This window comes from Ranitomeya imitator, chromosome 1 (genome assembly GCF_032444005.1).
Source record: "Ranitomeya imitator isolate aRanImi1 chromosome 1, aRanImi1.pri, whole genome shotgun sequence".
NCBI lineage: Eukaryota > Metazoa > Chordata > Amphibia > Anura > Dendrobatidae > Ranitomeya > Ranitomeya imitator.
This window is the reverse complement of record NC_091282.1, coordinates 349207711-349222704: the sequence shown is the minus strand read 5'-3', so window position 1 is coordinate 349222704 and position 14994 is coordinate 349207711. Positions and strand designations below refer to the sequence as shown.

Genomic DNA, 14994 nt, shown 5'->3' with positions numbered 1-14994 from the left:
TCCCTCTCAATGCAGAGGAATTCCAGCTCGGCCACTCACTGGCTGAGCCAGTCATGTCTGCAGTGCGGGCAGTAGTTGGCCGAGGAGACTACCGCCTTGGAACTATTTATAGTAGAAAATCCGCACAATGTGCATTACCCTAAAGTCTGTGAAGAAGACGCGCCGCCAATCCGCTCCAGCCCCGCCCCTTTACATCCGATCACGTGAGCGCTCGCCGTCTGCCGTTAGCTATATATTGCGTTGCCCGGCTTCTATGGACACCGGCTGCATAGTGAGCTGTGCATAGTGAGCTGTGCATAGTGAGCTGTGCATAGTGAGCTGTGCATAGTGAGCTGTGCATAGTGAGCTGTGCTGCCGCCGAGCGCCTCCCCAGCTCTGGGACACGGCTCATAACCCGGGGGCGTGACCTTTGTAGGCTCCGCCCCTCCACACAAGTTCGGCACCTCATTGCTCGCGCTGCTTCTCGGCTTTTCCCACCATGGACCTGCAGCTGATGGAGCACCGGGTGCGGGTGACGAGCATTGACAAGTCCGGGCTCTGGTTCTACTCTCACCAGATCGTCAAGCTACTGTTCCTGCGGCATCGTACAAGGTATGTGCCCGGGGCTTCTTCCCGGGGAGACTGCTACCCTCATCCCCGGTGTAATGACCAGTGACGGCTGCGCCCATCAGCCAGAGAGCTCGCATACAGCGTGGCCTGGGGAACTACTGCTCCCAGCCGGCTGTCACACCATAAGTGGCCCACGTGGGGTGCACTGATATAATACTCCTGGCCACGTGCCGCTGGGGGATTTGCTTTCCAATGTTTATAACATAATATGCCCCAGCTGGCACGTGCTGCTGTAGTATTAGTGGGCACCGTGGCCCTGGATGCAGACGGATGCCAAAAACGAGTCCACCTTATTCTACCTCCCCCATTGTAAGGTGGTAGCTGTGGGTGAGGTACTCGTCTTCTATGCCCCAGCACGCTACGTGAAGATGGGGGTCCGCCATTGCAGGCTCCATGATGGCTTTGGCTGGCCAGGACCAGATGTTGGCCATTCAGGGAGGGAGACCCCAACCTAAGGTGCTCAGGAGCACATACACTAGATAGCGGGCGCATAGCTTCCTTCTGCCCCAAATGCCTCCTCTGCCCCACAACCCAGCACAGTACTACAGTGCAAGTGGGCGGCTAATTAGCCACTATGGCCGTTACTTAGCTTCTCTGCTTGCCGACGCCTGGGGGCCGCCCTTCGCCTCCCGTTCTCTGGGCCGCCCTTCGCCTCCCGTTCTCTGGGCCGCCCTTCGCCTCCCGTTCTCTGGGCCGCCCTTCGCCTCCCGTTCTCTGGGCCGCCCTTCGCCTCCCGTTCTCTGGGCCGCCCTTCGCCTCCCGTTCTCTGGGCCGCCCTTCGCCTCCCGTTCTCTGGGCCGCCCTTCGCCTCCCGTTCTCTGGGCCGCCCTTCGCCTCCCGTTCTCTGGGCCGCCCTTCGCCTCCCGTTCTCTGGGCCGCCCTTCGCCTCCCGTTCTCTGGGCCGCCCTTCGCCTCCCGTTCTCTGGGCCGCCCTTCGCCTCCCGTTCTCTGGGCCGCCCTTCGCCTCCCGTTCTCTGGGCCGCCCTTCGCCTCCCGTTCTCTGGGCCGCCCTTCGCCTCCCGTTCTCTGGGCCGCCCTTCGCCTCCCGTTCTCTGGGCCGCCCTTCGCCTCCCGTTCTCTGGGCCGCCCTTCGCCTCCCGTTCTCTGGGCCGCCCTTCGCCTCCCGTTCTCTGGGCCGCCCTTCGCCTCCCGTTCTCTGGGCCGCCCTTCGCCTCCCGTTCTCTGGGCCGCCCTTCGCCTCCCGTTCTCTGGGCCGCCCTTCGCCTCCCGTTCTCTGGGCCGCCCTTCGCCTCCCGTTCTCTGGGCCGCCCTTCGCCTCCCGTTCTCTGGGCCGCCCTTCGCCTCCCGTTCTCTGGGCCGCCCTTCGCCTCCCGTTCTCTGGGCCGCCCTTCGCCTCCCGTTCTCTGGGCCGCCCTTCGCCTCCCGTTCTCTGGGCCGCCCTTCGCCTCCCGTTCTCTGGGCCGCCCTTCGCCTCCCGTTCTCTGGGCCGCCCTTCGCCTCCCGTTCTCTGGGCCGCCCTTCGCCTCCCGTTCTCTGGGCCGCCCTTCGCCTCCCGTTCTCTGGGCCGCCCTTCGCCTCCCGTTCTCTGGGCCGCCCTTCGCCTCCCGTTCTCTGGGCCGCCCTTCGCCTCCCGTTCTCTGGGCCGCCCTTCGCCTCCCGTTCTCTGGGCCGCCCTTCGCCTCCCGTTCTCTGGGCCGCCCTTCGCCTCCCGTTCTCTGGGCCGCCCTTCGCCTCCCGTTCTCTGGGCCGCCCTTCGCCTCCCGTTCTCTGGGCCGCCCTTCGCCTCCCGTTCTCTGGGCCGCCCTTCGCCTCCCGTTCTCTGGGCCGCCCTTCGCCTCCCGTTCTCTGGGCCGCCCTTCGCCTCCCGTTCTCTGGGCCGCCCTTCGCCTCCCGTTCTCTGGGCCGCCCTTCGCCTCCCGTTCTCTGGGCCGCCCTTCGCCTCCCGTTCTCTGGGCCGCCCTTCGCCTCCCGTTCTCTGGGCCGCCCTTCGCCTCCCGTTCTCTGGGCCGCCCTTCGCCTCCCGTTCTCTGGGCCGCCCTTCGCCTCCCGTTCTCTGGGCCGCCCTTCGCCTCCCGTTCTCTGGGCCGCCCTTCGCCTCCCGTTCTCTGGGCCGCCCTTCGCCTCCCGTTCTCTGGGCCGCCCTTCGCCTCCCGTTCTCTGGGCCGCCCTTCGCCTCCCGTTCTCTGGGCCGCCCTTCGCCTCCCGTTCTCTGGGCCGCCCTTCGCCTCCCGTTCTCTGGGCCGCCCTTCGCCTCCCGTTCTCTGGGCCGCCCTTCGCCTCCCGTTCTCTGGGCCGCCCTTCGCCTCCCGTTCTCTGGGCCGCCCTTCGCCTCCCGTTCTCTGGGCCGCCCTTCGCCTCCCGTTCTCTGGGCCGCCCTTCGCCTCCCGTTCTCTGGGCCGCCCTTCGCCTCCCGTTCTCTGGGCCGCCCTTCGCCTCCCGTTCTCTGGGCCGCCCTTCGCCTCCCGTTCTCTGGGCCGCCCTTCGCCTCCCGTTCTCTGGGCCGCCCTTCGCCTCCCGTTCTCTGGGCCGCCCTTCGCCTCCCGTTCTCTGGGCCGCCCTTCGCCTCCCGTTCTCTGGGCCGCCCTTCGCCTCCCGTTCTCTGGGCCGCCCTTCGCCTCCCGTTCTCTGGGCCGCCCTTCGCCTCCCGTTCTCTGGGCCGCCCTTCGCCTCCCGTTCTCTGGGCCGCCCTTCGCCTCCCGTTCTCTGGGCCGCCCTTCGCCTCCCGTTCTCTGGGCCGCCCTTCGCCTCCCGTTCTCTGGGCCGCCCTTCGCCTCCCGTTCTCTGGGCCGCCCCCTCTGAGCGGTACTGTTAGGTGTCCCGTCCCAGGGCCGTCTCCGGTACATCTCTCTACCTCCACGTGTCACTGCAGTATGGACCAGGGAGCATTGCTGCTTTTATTGACTTTTTCTTTATTTTTGTTTCTCTTCATGAAACATCTGACTTCACAGTAAATGTTTGTTTTCTGCCAGATGCAAGTTTTTCAGTTTGACAGAGTCTCCGGAGGATTACACGTTGATGCTGGATGAGGAAGCATTTACAGGTACGGTTACCTCACAAATTTGTTCAGTGCTAGTTATATCGGGTCATGGCCTATAGACGCGGTGACAGACGCCGACAGTCCCTTTGGTGTAGTGTGTGTGTGGTCGTACTGCCTGCCGTCATTAGTAGGGGTTTTGCATCTAGGTATAGAATTGGGTCACACTGTTCACAAGCTGTCATATTATTGACATAATTGCCTCATACAAGTGCTGGTTAAATGGCTATAATGGTGATTGTCGCTCGATGGGTAATTTATCTGCACACGTCAAAGGACCATATGGCCATGTGCACACTAGCTGTATTTGGTCAGTATTTTACCTCAATATCTGTAAGCCAAACCCAGGAGTGGAACAGAGGAAAAGTGTAATAAATACAGAAGTGGTGGTGTGTTTCTATCACCACTCCTGGCTTTCAGATATTGAGGTAAAAAACTGACCAAATACTCAATGTGTGCATGTGGCCGACTATGTTCCCAGGCCGCATCTTCCCTGCGGACCAACCACAGCAATAAATGGAGAGATGGGGAAAGTACAAACTGACACCTGCTGCATAAATTGATTTTTTTTTTTTTTTTTTTTTTTTTTCCAATCTCAGTTTGCGTGTGTCCACGCTGAGTAAGGGTGTGTCCACGCTGAGTAAGGGTGTGTCCACGCTGAGTAAGGGTGTGTCCACGCTGAGTAAGGGTGTGTCCACGCTGAGTAAGGGTGTGTCCACGCTGAGTAAGGGTGTGTCCACGCTGAGTAAGGGTGTGTCCACGCTGAGTTTCTTTGGCCTTTTTTGAGTGGGTTTGCAGCGGATACTGCGCTACCAAAACTATCAAAAGAATGATTCTATTAACTTCTAAGGAAAAACAACTTGCTGCTCATATGGTTAGGCTATTTAAACGGCTCGGGGTTTAACCCCTTTACCCCCAAGGGTGGTTTGCACGTTAATGACCGGGCCAATTTTTACAATTCTGACCACTGTCCCTTTATGAGGTTATAACTCTGGAACGCTTCAATGGATCCTGGTGATTCTGACATTGTTTTCTCGTGACATATTGTACTTCATGACAATGGTAAAAATTATTTGATAGTACCTGCGTTTATTTGTGAAAACAACGGAAATTTGGCGAAAATTATGAAAATTTCGCAATTTTCCAACTTTGAATTTTTATGCAATTAAATCACAGAGATATGTCACACAAAATACTTAATAAGTAACATTTCCCACATGTCTACTTTACATCAGCACAATTTTGGAACCAAAATTTTTTTTTGTTAGGGAGTTATAAGGGTTAAAAGTTGACCAGCAATTTCTCATTTCTACAACACCATTTTATTTTAGGGACCACATCTCATTTGAAGTCATTTTGAGGGGTCGATATGATAGAAAATACCCAAGTGTGACACCATTCTAAAAACTACACCCCTCAAGGTGCTCAAAACCATATTCAAGAAGTTTATTAACCCTTCTGGTGCTTCACAGGAATTTTTTGAATGTTTAAATAAAAATGAACATTTAACTTTTTTTCACAAAAAATGTAATTCAGCTCCAATTTGTTTTATTTTACCAAGGGTAACAGGAGAAAATGGACCCCAAACATTGTTGTACAATTTGTCCTGAGTATGCCAATACCCCACATGTGGGGGTAAACCACTGTTTGGGCGCATGGCAGAGCTCGGAAGCGAAGGAGCGCCATTTGACTTTTCAATGCAAAATTGACTGGAATTGAGATGGGACGCCATGTTTCGTTTGGAGAGCCCCTGATGTGGCTAAACATTGAAACCCCCCACAAGTGACACCATTTTGGAAAGTAGACCCCCTAAGGAACTTATCTAGAGGTGTGGTGAGCACTTTGACCCACCAAGTGCTTCACAGAAGTTTATAATGCAGAGCCGTAAAAATAAAACAAAATTTTTTTTCCCACAAAAATTATTTTTTTAGCCCCCAGTTTTGTATTTTCCTGAGGGTAACAGGAGAAATTGGACCCCAAAATTTGTTGCCCAATTTGTCCTGAGTGCGATGATACACCATATGTGGGGGGAACCACTGTTTGGGCACATGGGAGGGCTCAGAAGGGAAGGGGTGCCATTTGAATGCAGACTTAGATGGAATGGTCTGCAGGTGTCACATTGCGTTTGCAGAACCCCTAATGTACCTAAACAGTAGAAACCCCCCACAAGTGACCCCATATTGGAAACTAGACCCCCCAGGGAACTAATCTAGATGTGTTGTGAGAACTTTGAACCCCCAAGTGTTTCACTACAGTTTATAACGCAGAGCCGTGAAAATAAAAAATCTTTTTTTTTCCCACAAAAAATATGTTTTAGCCCCGAGTTTTGTATTTTCCCAAGGGTAGCAGGAGAAATTGGACCCCAAAAGTTGTTGTCCTATTTGTCCTGAGTACGCTGATACCCCATATGTTGGGGTAAACCCCTGTTTGGGCACACGGGAGAGCTCGGAAGGGAAGAAGCACTGTTTTACTTTTTCAACGCAGAATTGGCTGGAATTGAGATCGGACGCCATGTCGCGTTTGGAGAGCCCCTGATGTGCCTAAACAGTGGAAACCCCCCAATTATAACTGAAACCCTAATCCAAACACATCCCTAACCCTAATCCCAACAGTAACCCTAACCACACCTCTAACCCTGACACACCCCTAACCCTAATCCCAACCCTATTCCCAACCGTAAATGTAATCTAAACCCTAACTGTAACTTTAGCCCCAACCCAAACTGTAGCCCTAGCCCTAACCCTAGCCCTAACCCTAATCCTAACCCTAGCCCTAGCCCTAACTCTAACCCTAGCCCTAATGGGAAAATGGAAATAAATACATTTTTTTAATTTTTCCCTAACTAAGGGGGTGATGAAGGGGGGTTTGATTTACTTTTATAGCGGGTTTTTTAGCGGATTTTTATGATTGGCAGCCGTCACACACTGAAAGACGCTTTTTATTGCAAAAAATATTTTTTGCGTTACCACATTTTGAGAGCTATAATTTTTCTATATTCTGGTCCACAGAGTCATGTGAGGTCTTGGTTTTTGTGGGACGAGTTGATGTTTTTATTGGTAACATTTTCGGGCACGTGACATTTTTTGATCGCTTTTTATTCCGATTTTTGTGAGGCAGAATGACCAAAATCCAGCTATTCATGAATTTCTTTTGGGGGAGGCGTTTATACCGTTCCGCGTTTGGTAAAATTGATGAAGCAGTTTTATTCTTCGGGTCAGTACGATTACAGCGACACCTCATTTATATCATTTTTTTATGTTTTGGCGCTTTTATACGATAAAAACTATTTTATAGAAAAAATAATTATTTTTGCATCGCTTTATTCTCAGGACTATAACTTTTTTTATTTTTTTGCTGATGATGCTGTATGGCGGCTCGTTTTTTGCGGGACAAGATGACGTTTTCAGCGGTACCATGGTTAGTTATGTCTGTCTTTTTGATCGCGTGTTATTCCACTTTTTGTTCGGCGGTATGATAATAAAGCGTTGTTTTTTGCCTCGTTTTTTTTTTTTTTTTTTTCTTACGGTGTTTACTGAAGGGGTTAACTAGTGGGCCAGTTTTATAGGTCGGGCCGTTACGGACGCGGCGATACTAAATATGTGTACTTTTATTGTTTTTTTTTTTTTTTTTTTTTTTATTTAGATAAAGAAATGTATTTATGGGAATAATATTTTTATTTTTTTTTTTCATTATTTTGGAATATTTTTTTTTATTTTTTTTTACACATTTGAAATTTTTTTTTTTTACTTTTTTACTTTGTCCCAGGGGGGGACATCACAGATCAGTGATCTGACAGTTTGCACAGCACTCTGTCAGATCACTGATCTGATAGGAGTGCAGGCTGCTTCACAGTGCCTGCTCTGAGCAGGCTCTGTGAAGCCACCTCCCTCCCTGCAGGACCCGGATCCGTGGCCATCTTGGATCCGGGGCTGGAGGGAGCAGGGAGGGAGGTGAGACCCTCGCAGCAACGCGATCACATCGCGTTGCTGCGGGGGGCTCAGGGAAGCCCGCAGGGAGCCCCCTCCCTGCGCGGTGCTTCCCTGCACCGCCGGCACATCGCGATCATCTTTGATCGCGGTGTGCCGGGGGTTAATGTGCCGGGGGCGGTCCGTGACCGCTCCTGGCACATAGTGCTGGATGTCAGCTGCGATAAACAGCTGACACCCGGCCGCGATCGGCGGCGCTCCCCCCGTGAGCGCTGCCGATCGCATATGACGTACTATTGCGTCCTTGGGAAGTAAAGCCCACCCCACATGGACGCAATAGTACGTCTAATGGCAGAAAGGGGTTAAAGACTCCAAGTATTTAAAAGAAGTAAGTATCCATTCTTCTGGCGTTTTTCCACTAGGAAGATCCTCAATAATTTACAATAGAACTCAGTAGGAAGTCCAAAGAAAACATCCGGTCGTATGTTTGAGAATTGTCTGTTTTTGCCTGGGGAAAAAAATGGCTGCAATTTAATTGTTTAATAGATATCCAGTAAAAAGATGATAGAAAGCACTGAAAAAAAAAGTTTAAAAATTCAGGCTGTTTTTTTTTTTTTTTTTTTTTTTTTGGGGGGGGGGGGGGGGAGGGAACCCAACCCAAGGCTCTACAGGTTTACAAAACTCTAGAGAAAATGAGCAAATCCTGACCTATCTTCTGTTTGAAGAACCAACGAGAATGAACATAACCTAAAGTTCCATCACTGCCCCTCCACTAAAGAAAAGCTGCGCAACTCCTATTGAAGTGGCTGTACGCGCGCCCTCTCTGGGCGGGGGGGTGGTGGCTGTACGAGTCCCTTCTGGGCAGGGGTGGCTCTATGCACCTTCTTTATGTAGTGCTTCATTTTCCACAGATAGTATCCGCCTATTCTTGCATATCCCTCAAGTTTCCTGTACCATAAATGATTGGTGATGTTTCCTGGATGATGTATTGTCTTATATTTTGCCGTATCGCCTTGTATTCTCATGGCTTGGCCTGTTTCCTGTGGTTTTTTTTTTTTTTTTTTCCCCCCCCCCCCCCCCCCCAAAAAAAAAAAAATTTCGTTTTGCTATGGGACTTTTTAAGGTGTAAGTGTGGGAATAAAGCATCTGTCCAGTAATGTAATGGCTGGCATGTGAACAGGATGGTGTTTTCTCACGTTTTGCTCATGGTGGGGGAGGAGTAGAGGGTAGACAAGATTATTTTTTTTAATTTTTTCATATCCCTAAATGATGTGTTTCCATGGTGGTGCCCTCTGCATGTGCAGTATGCTATTCATATGCTTAGACACAGTGCAGATCCAAACGATCCGTTCACAACACATTAGGAATGTTGATACTGGAAAGCATCAGAGCTGGGCAGGGAAAGGAAATGTGCCAGGAAGGAAATCGGAACCCTCGACTCTGTAATGGTGCAGCGAGCTCCTTCTTGCAGGGATTTGTACTGACACGATTGGATTTCAGAAGCGGACAATTACAAGCTACAGTACTTAAGTCTGATTCATTTTGATGTTCAGTGGGTCTCCTTAAGTAATAAAGTGTAGTTTGTTTATGAAGTAAATCGTCTCCTTGGCAATGGGCAGCATTCTGTGATACTGCTGTGACTTTAACCCCTTCATGACCCAGCCTATTTTGACCTTAATGACCTGGCCGTTTTTTGCAATTCTGACCAGTGTCCCTTTATGAGGTAATAACTCAGGAACGCTTCAACGGATCCTAGCGTTTCTGAGATTGTTTTTTCGTGACATATTGGGCTTCATGTTAGTGGTAAATTTAGGTCAATAAATTCTGCGTTTATTTGTGATAAAAACGGAAATTTGGCGAAAATTTCGCAATTTTCACATTTTAATTCTGTTAAACCAGAGTTATGTGACACAAAATAGTTCATAAATAACATTTCCCACATGTCTACTTTACATCAGCACAATTTTGGAAACAAAATTTTTTTTTTGCTAGGAAGTTATAAGGGTTAAAATTTGAGCAGCGATTTCTCATTTTTACAACAAAATTTACAAAACCATTTTTTTAGGGACCACCTCACATTTGAAGTCAGTTTGAGGGGTCTATATGGCTGAAAATAACCCAAAGTGGCACCATTCTAAACTGCACCCCTCAAGGTGCTCAAAACCACATTCAAAAAGTTTATTAACCCTTCAGGTGCTTCACAGCAGCAGAAGCAACATGGAAGGAAAAAATGAACATTTAACTTTTTAGTCACAAAAATGATCTTTTAGCAACAATTTTCCATTCGCCATGACCGCACCCACGAGAGAGAGAGGGGATCCGCCCCTAGGAACAGGAAACCTACAGAGAGATAAAAGGGGCGGCCCCCCCTCGCTCCTCAGTTGGTTTCCTGTTCCTAGAAGGGAACCCACAGAGGAACTCTATGGAGTACAGATGAAGAGGAAGGTCCGCCTGGATGCCGCCTGTCCGTCTCTGCTGAGAGACAGGGGCTCCAGGACGGATGGACAGTCGGGGGTTCCTGCTGGCTCCCCCCTCATCTGCGACAGCTTGGAACAACAATGTCCCTGCTGGGGCATCGTTGTAGGTTTTAACCAAGGAAGGTACCTCAGGTAAGGGGCTGATTTCGGTGCTGCCTGGCAGATCGGCGACGCTTCTCCGTTCCTTGATGGCGGTGGAAGCGGCCGGCAAACAGCGGGGACGCCAGCACAGGCACAGTGCTGCGGCGCTCCCGGGGCTCAGTGTCATTTCCGGTGCAGCCTTGCAAGAGCGGCCGGCAGGTGAGGACGCCGGCGCCTGCGTAGTGCAGCAGCGCTCCAGGACTCCGAGGGCAGGGCCTGACAGGGGTCGGCGCTTAATGATGAAGCGGCCGGCAAGCTGCGGGGACGCCGGCGCGTGCGCAGTGCGGCGGCGCTCCCTGAACTCCGGGGTCGCGCTGTCATTTCCGGGGGCGTCGCCATACTGATTATTAGAAGCGATCATCCCCCTCCCCTCCCCCCCGAACTACACTACGGAACTGGTAAAAAAAAAAAAAAAAAAAGGGGAGGGGGTGTGTGGGACTGGCGTTATAAATTACAGCTCAGCTGTGTAGGAAGTGCGTGTGGAAGGGAGAGGAATGTCGTCCCATGAGGAGATTTGTGAGCGCCCTATGGAGGAGTTAATTGTACCCAGTGAGAATGTCAGGAAGAGAAGTGGTGCAAAAGTGAGCGACTCCACTGACAAGTCAGGGAGGAGGTCGTCCCGTGGCACACCCCAGGCCGAACAAAATCGAGACCCGGTATATACAGATACTTCGGGGTGAGTGTTTTCTTAAGCTTTATGAAGGCTTATGTTGGTCTCCTCTCCTTATGTATTTGTAGGGGAAGAGGACTGGAAAGACCAAGCACGTGCAGTGTGCAATATGTACTGAGCCCTTACCTGATGCATATAGCAAAAAATTGTGCCAAGCCTGTATAGATAACACCCTGCGGCAGGAAGAGTCTGTTAAAATGAACGAAATACGTCTTATGATTCGGGAGGAGCTTCAGAATTTACGAGGCAGTCCGTCTGTAAATATGGAAAGGAGAGTTAGCAGGGCATCCTCGCCTAAAGCTGACACGTCGGCAGAAAGTGGGGAGGTCGAGTCAGATGTCTCTGTTATCGGGTTCATCAGATGAGGAGGACTATGTCTGCTTTCCTACTGATGGCATAAATAACTTGGTTAAATCCGTAAGGAGTACTATGGGGGTTTCTGAATTAAAGGAACCTCAGACTCAGCAGGAAGTAATGTTCGCGGGTCTGTCTCAGCGAAAGGGCCATGTGTTCCCAGTGAACCAGGCTATAAAAGACCTGGTCAAGAAAGAATGGAGTAAGGGTCAAAAGGGGTTTGTGCCAGTGTCCTGTAAGAGACGCTACCCCTTTGATGATGAGGACTTGGCCACCTGGGCTAAAGTACCGAAGGTTGATGCGGCTGTGGTATCTACCGCTCGCCGTTCCGCTTTACCGGTAGAAGATGCGGGTTCTTTGTCCGACCCAATGGACAGAAAATCTGATGCGCTTCTCAAAAAATCATGGGAAGCCTGTGTGACTGCATTTAAGCCTGCAATCTCCGCTACTTGTACCAGTAGATCCATGTTGGTCTGGCTGGAGCAGCTAGATCAGAACATCAGAAGTGGCATGTCCAGGGAGAAGTTGCGAGCCTCCATTCCATTGATCAAGGGGGCTGCGGCATTTATATCTGATGCCTCAATAGACTCTCTCCGCCTGGCAGCGAGATCAGCTAATCTCTCAAATACGGCCCGTCAGGCATTGTGGCTAAAGAACTGGAAGGGAGATGCCCAATCCAGAGCTAAGTTGTGTGCCATTCCCTGCCAGGGTGAGTACCTCTTTGGAGCTGTCCTGGATGACATGCTCACTAAGGCGGGCGAAAGGAAAAAGGGGTTTCCTAATCCCTTTATTCCTTCCTACAGAAGGGCGTTCAGGAAGCCACCATTTGGAAGGAAAGGAGCCTTTAAAGACCGCTGGAGTAACAGGGAGTTCAGGCAGAAGGGCAATTTGTTCAACAGGCGACCCTTCAAACCAGCGGATAAGTTCCGTGAACCCTATTCCACCGGTGGGCGGTAGATTGCTGCAATTTATAGGACAATGGAAAGAGATAACGGCCAATACATGGGCCTTAAATTTAATTTCGTCAGGTTTCACCTTAGACCTCATCCGAATACCTCCGGATTCTTTTCTTCTTACCTCCCAAAAATCCAGGCTGCAGCAAGAAGCGCTGGAAACTGAAGTCAAATCTCTTTTGTCCAAACAAGTATTAATAAAAGTTCCACCATCTGAAATAGGAAAGGGCTTTTATTCTCCCTTATTTCTGATAACTAAGCCTGATGGGTCCTTTAGGACTATATTTAATTTGAGGAAGTTAAACACCTTCATAAGACCTAAAGCCTTTAAAATGGAGTCCATTCGGTCAGCCATAAAAAATTTATTTCCCAATTGTTACATGGTGGTACTGGATCTTAAGGATGCTTACTACCATCTGCCTATACACCGGTTACACCAGCAGTTTCTTAGAGTGGCAGTTGTATTAGATGGTCAGGTTTGTCATCTGCAGTATAGGGCAATGCCCTTTGGCTTATCTATGGCTCCGAGGGTGTTCACGAAATTGTTGTTGGAAGTAATGTCTTTTTTACGGTTAAAAGACACACTAGTCATCCCGTAGCTAGATGATCTACTAATAGTGGGAAAAGACTCCCTACAGTGTGAACAGAGATTGGAGGAGGTAGCTTTTTCATTGCAATCTCTTAGTTGGATTATTAATTGGGAGGAATCCAGACTCCGGCCTGTTACGTGTCAGAAGTTCCTTGGCCTCCTTTTAGATTCAGTTGAACAAATATGTTGTCTGCCAGATAGCAAAAAGACCTCCATAATTGATAAAGTGAACTTAGCAGTCAATAGGCGTAGTATGACTTTGAGAAGTGCCATGTCATTACTAGGCTCGTTAACTTCTTGTATTCCTGCAGTTGAGTGGGCACAGTTTCATACCAGGCAGCTGCAGAGATTTATATTACAGGAGAGTATTGAAAATCAGGGATGTCTAGACCAGATAGTTTTTCTTCCGTCAGAAGTGGTACACTCCCTCACTTGGTGGTTAGATTGGGGAAATCTGTCAAAAGGAGTCCTGTGGGTAATCACTCCTTCAAATATAGTTACCACAGATGCTAGTCCTGATGGTTGGGGAGCACATTTTCGGGATCAGATGGTCCAGGGTCTCTGGTCCACATCAGAGTATGGTAATTCTTCTAATGTAAAAGAGTTAAGAGCTGTATATTATTCCCTGCTCCACTTTCTTCCTCAGCTGCGAGGCTCTCACACAAGGGTCCTCTCCGACAACACCTCTGCGGTGGCCTATCTAAACCGTCAAGGAGGTACAAGGTCAGACACTCTTATGAAGGTGGCGTCAGACATCATAAGGCTAGCCGAAGGTCATCTGTTGTCCTTATCAGCGGTACACATAAGAGGGGTAGACAACTTTCAGGCCGATTTTCTATGTCGTCATACTCTTCATCAGGGGGAATGGATGCTCAACAGGAACATTTTCAGAATGATAACATCTCGATGGGGCATGCCTCAGATAGACTTGTTCTCAACAAGATCCAATCGACAGGTCAGGATGTTTGCCTCCCTGTGCAGGCTGGACAATCCAGACATATTAGATGCCCTTCAGGTACCGTGGACATTCGACCTGGCATACGCATTTCCCCCATGGAATCTATTACCCACGGTGATAAGGAAGATAAGAGAGGAAGGGGCAAGGGTTCTGCTAATAGCCCCCTTTTGGCCTAAGAGGCCATGGTTTTCATGGCTCAGAGCCATGTCGGTGACAGATCCGTGGATTCTGCCTCTGGCCGACAACATGCTGTCTCAAGGTCCGTTTTTCCATCCTCAGGGGAAGGGCATGAACTTAACTGCCTGGAATTTGAGAGGCAATTACTAAGCAAGAGAGGGTTTTCTAGTGGTTTAATAGATACCCTTATGAAGAGTAGAAAGCCTTCTACCACCAGAAGTTATGTTAGAGTCTGGAAAAAATTTCTTCAGTTTCACACTACACAAATTTCTTCAGAGGTGCCTATATTTTCAATACTGGAGTTTTTACAAAAAGGGCTAGAATTGGGACTTTCAGTTAATACTTTGAAAGTTCAGGTTTCAGCGTTAGGAGCCCTCTTCAGTTATGATATCGCAGGTGATAGATGGATATCCCGTTTTATATCCGCATGTGAACGGTCGAAGCCAATAAATATTCCACAGGTGCCCCAGTGGGATTTAGCTTTGGTCTTGGATGCATTGACACAAAGCCCATTTGAGCCTATCCATGCAGCCTCGTTAAAGAACATTTCATTAAAAGCGATATTGTTGGTAGCTTTGGTGTCAGCTAGAAGAGTGAGTCTGCAGGCGTTGTCAATCGATCCTCCATACTTATCTATAACACCTGATAGAATAGTTTTAAGAACAGACCCATGTTACCTACCTAAAGTGGCTTCTAGTTTTCATAGATCCCAAGAGATCCTATTACCTACCTTTTATAAAGACCACTCATCTCCAGAAGAAGTAAGACTTCATACCCTAGATGTTAAGAGGACTATTCTAGCCTACTTAGAGAGAACTAGGGACTGGAGGAAGAGTAGGGCCCTGTTTGTGTCTTTTCAGGGTAAAATCAAAGGATCCAGAGTCACGAAGGGGACGTTATCTCGTTGGATCAGAGAAGCCATAACCTTGGCTTACAGAGCCAAAGGAAGAGATCCTCCGATGCATGTGGGGGCTCATTCCACAAGGGCCGTATCAACCTCCTGGGCAGAAAGGGCGAACGTGCCAATAGAACTTATATGTAAGGCCGCAACTTGGGCTTCACCAGGCACCTTCTATAGGCACTATAGGTTAGACCTATCCGCAGCTTCTGATCTTACCTTTGGGGTTTCGGTTCTTGACTCTGTT

General features: G+C 49.8%; 1 protein-coding gene across 1 annotated transcript in view; it reads left to right on the top strand.

Annotated features, from left to right (window-relative positions):
* The first annotated feature begins 452 nt into the window (after positions 1-452).
* The window catches only part of CASTOR1 (cytosolic arginine sensor for mTORC1 subunit 1), an 89128-nt gene continuing 74586 nt past the window's right edge, over positions 453-14994 (top strand). The window contains exons 1-2 of the mRNA XM_069760135.1: positions 453-591; positions 3540-3610. Coding sequence (XP_069616236.1) covers positions 479-591; positions 3540-3610 — 184 coding nt within the window. The 5' untranslated portion in view covers positions 453-478. The remainder of the gene's footprint in view (positions 592-3539; positions 3611-14994) is intronic.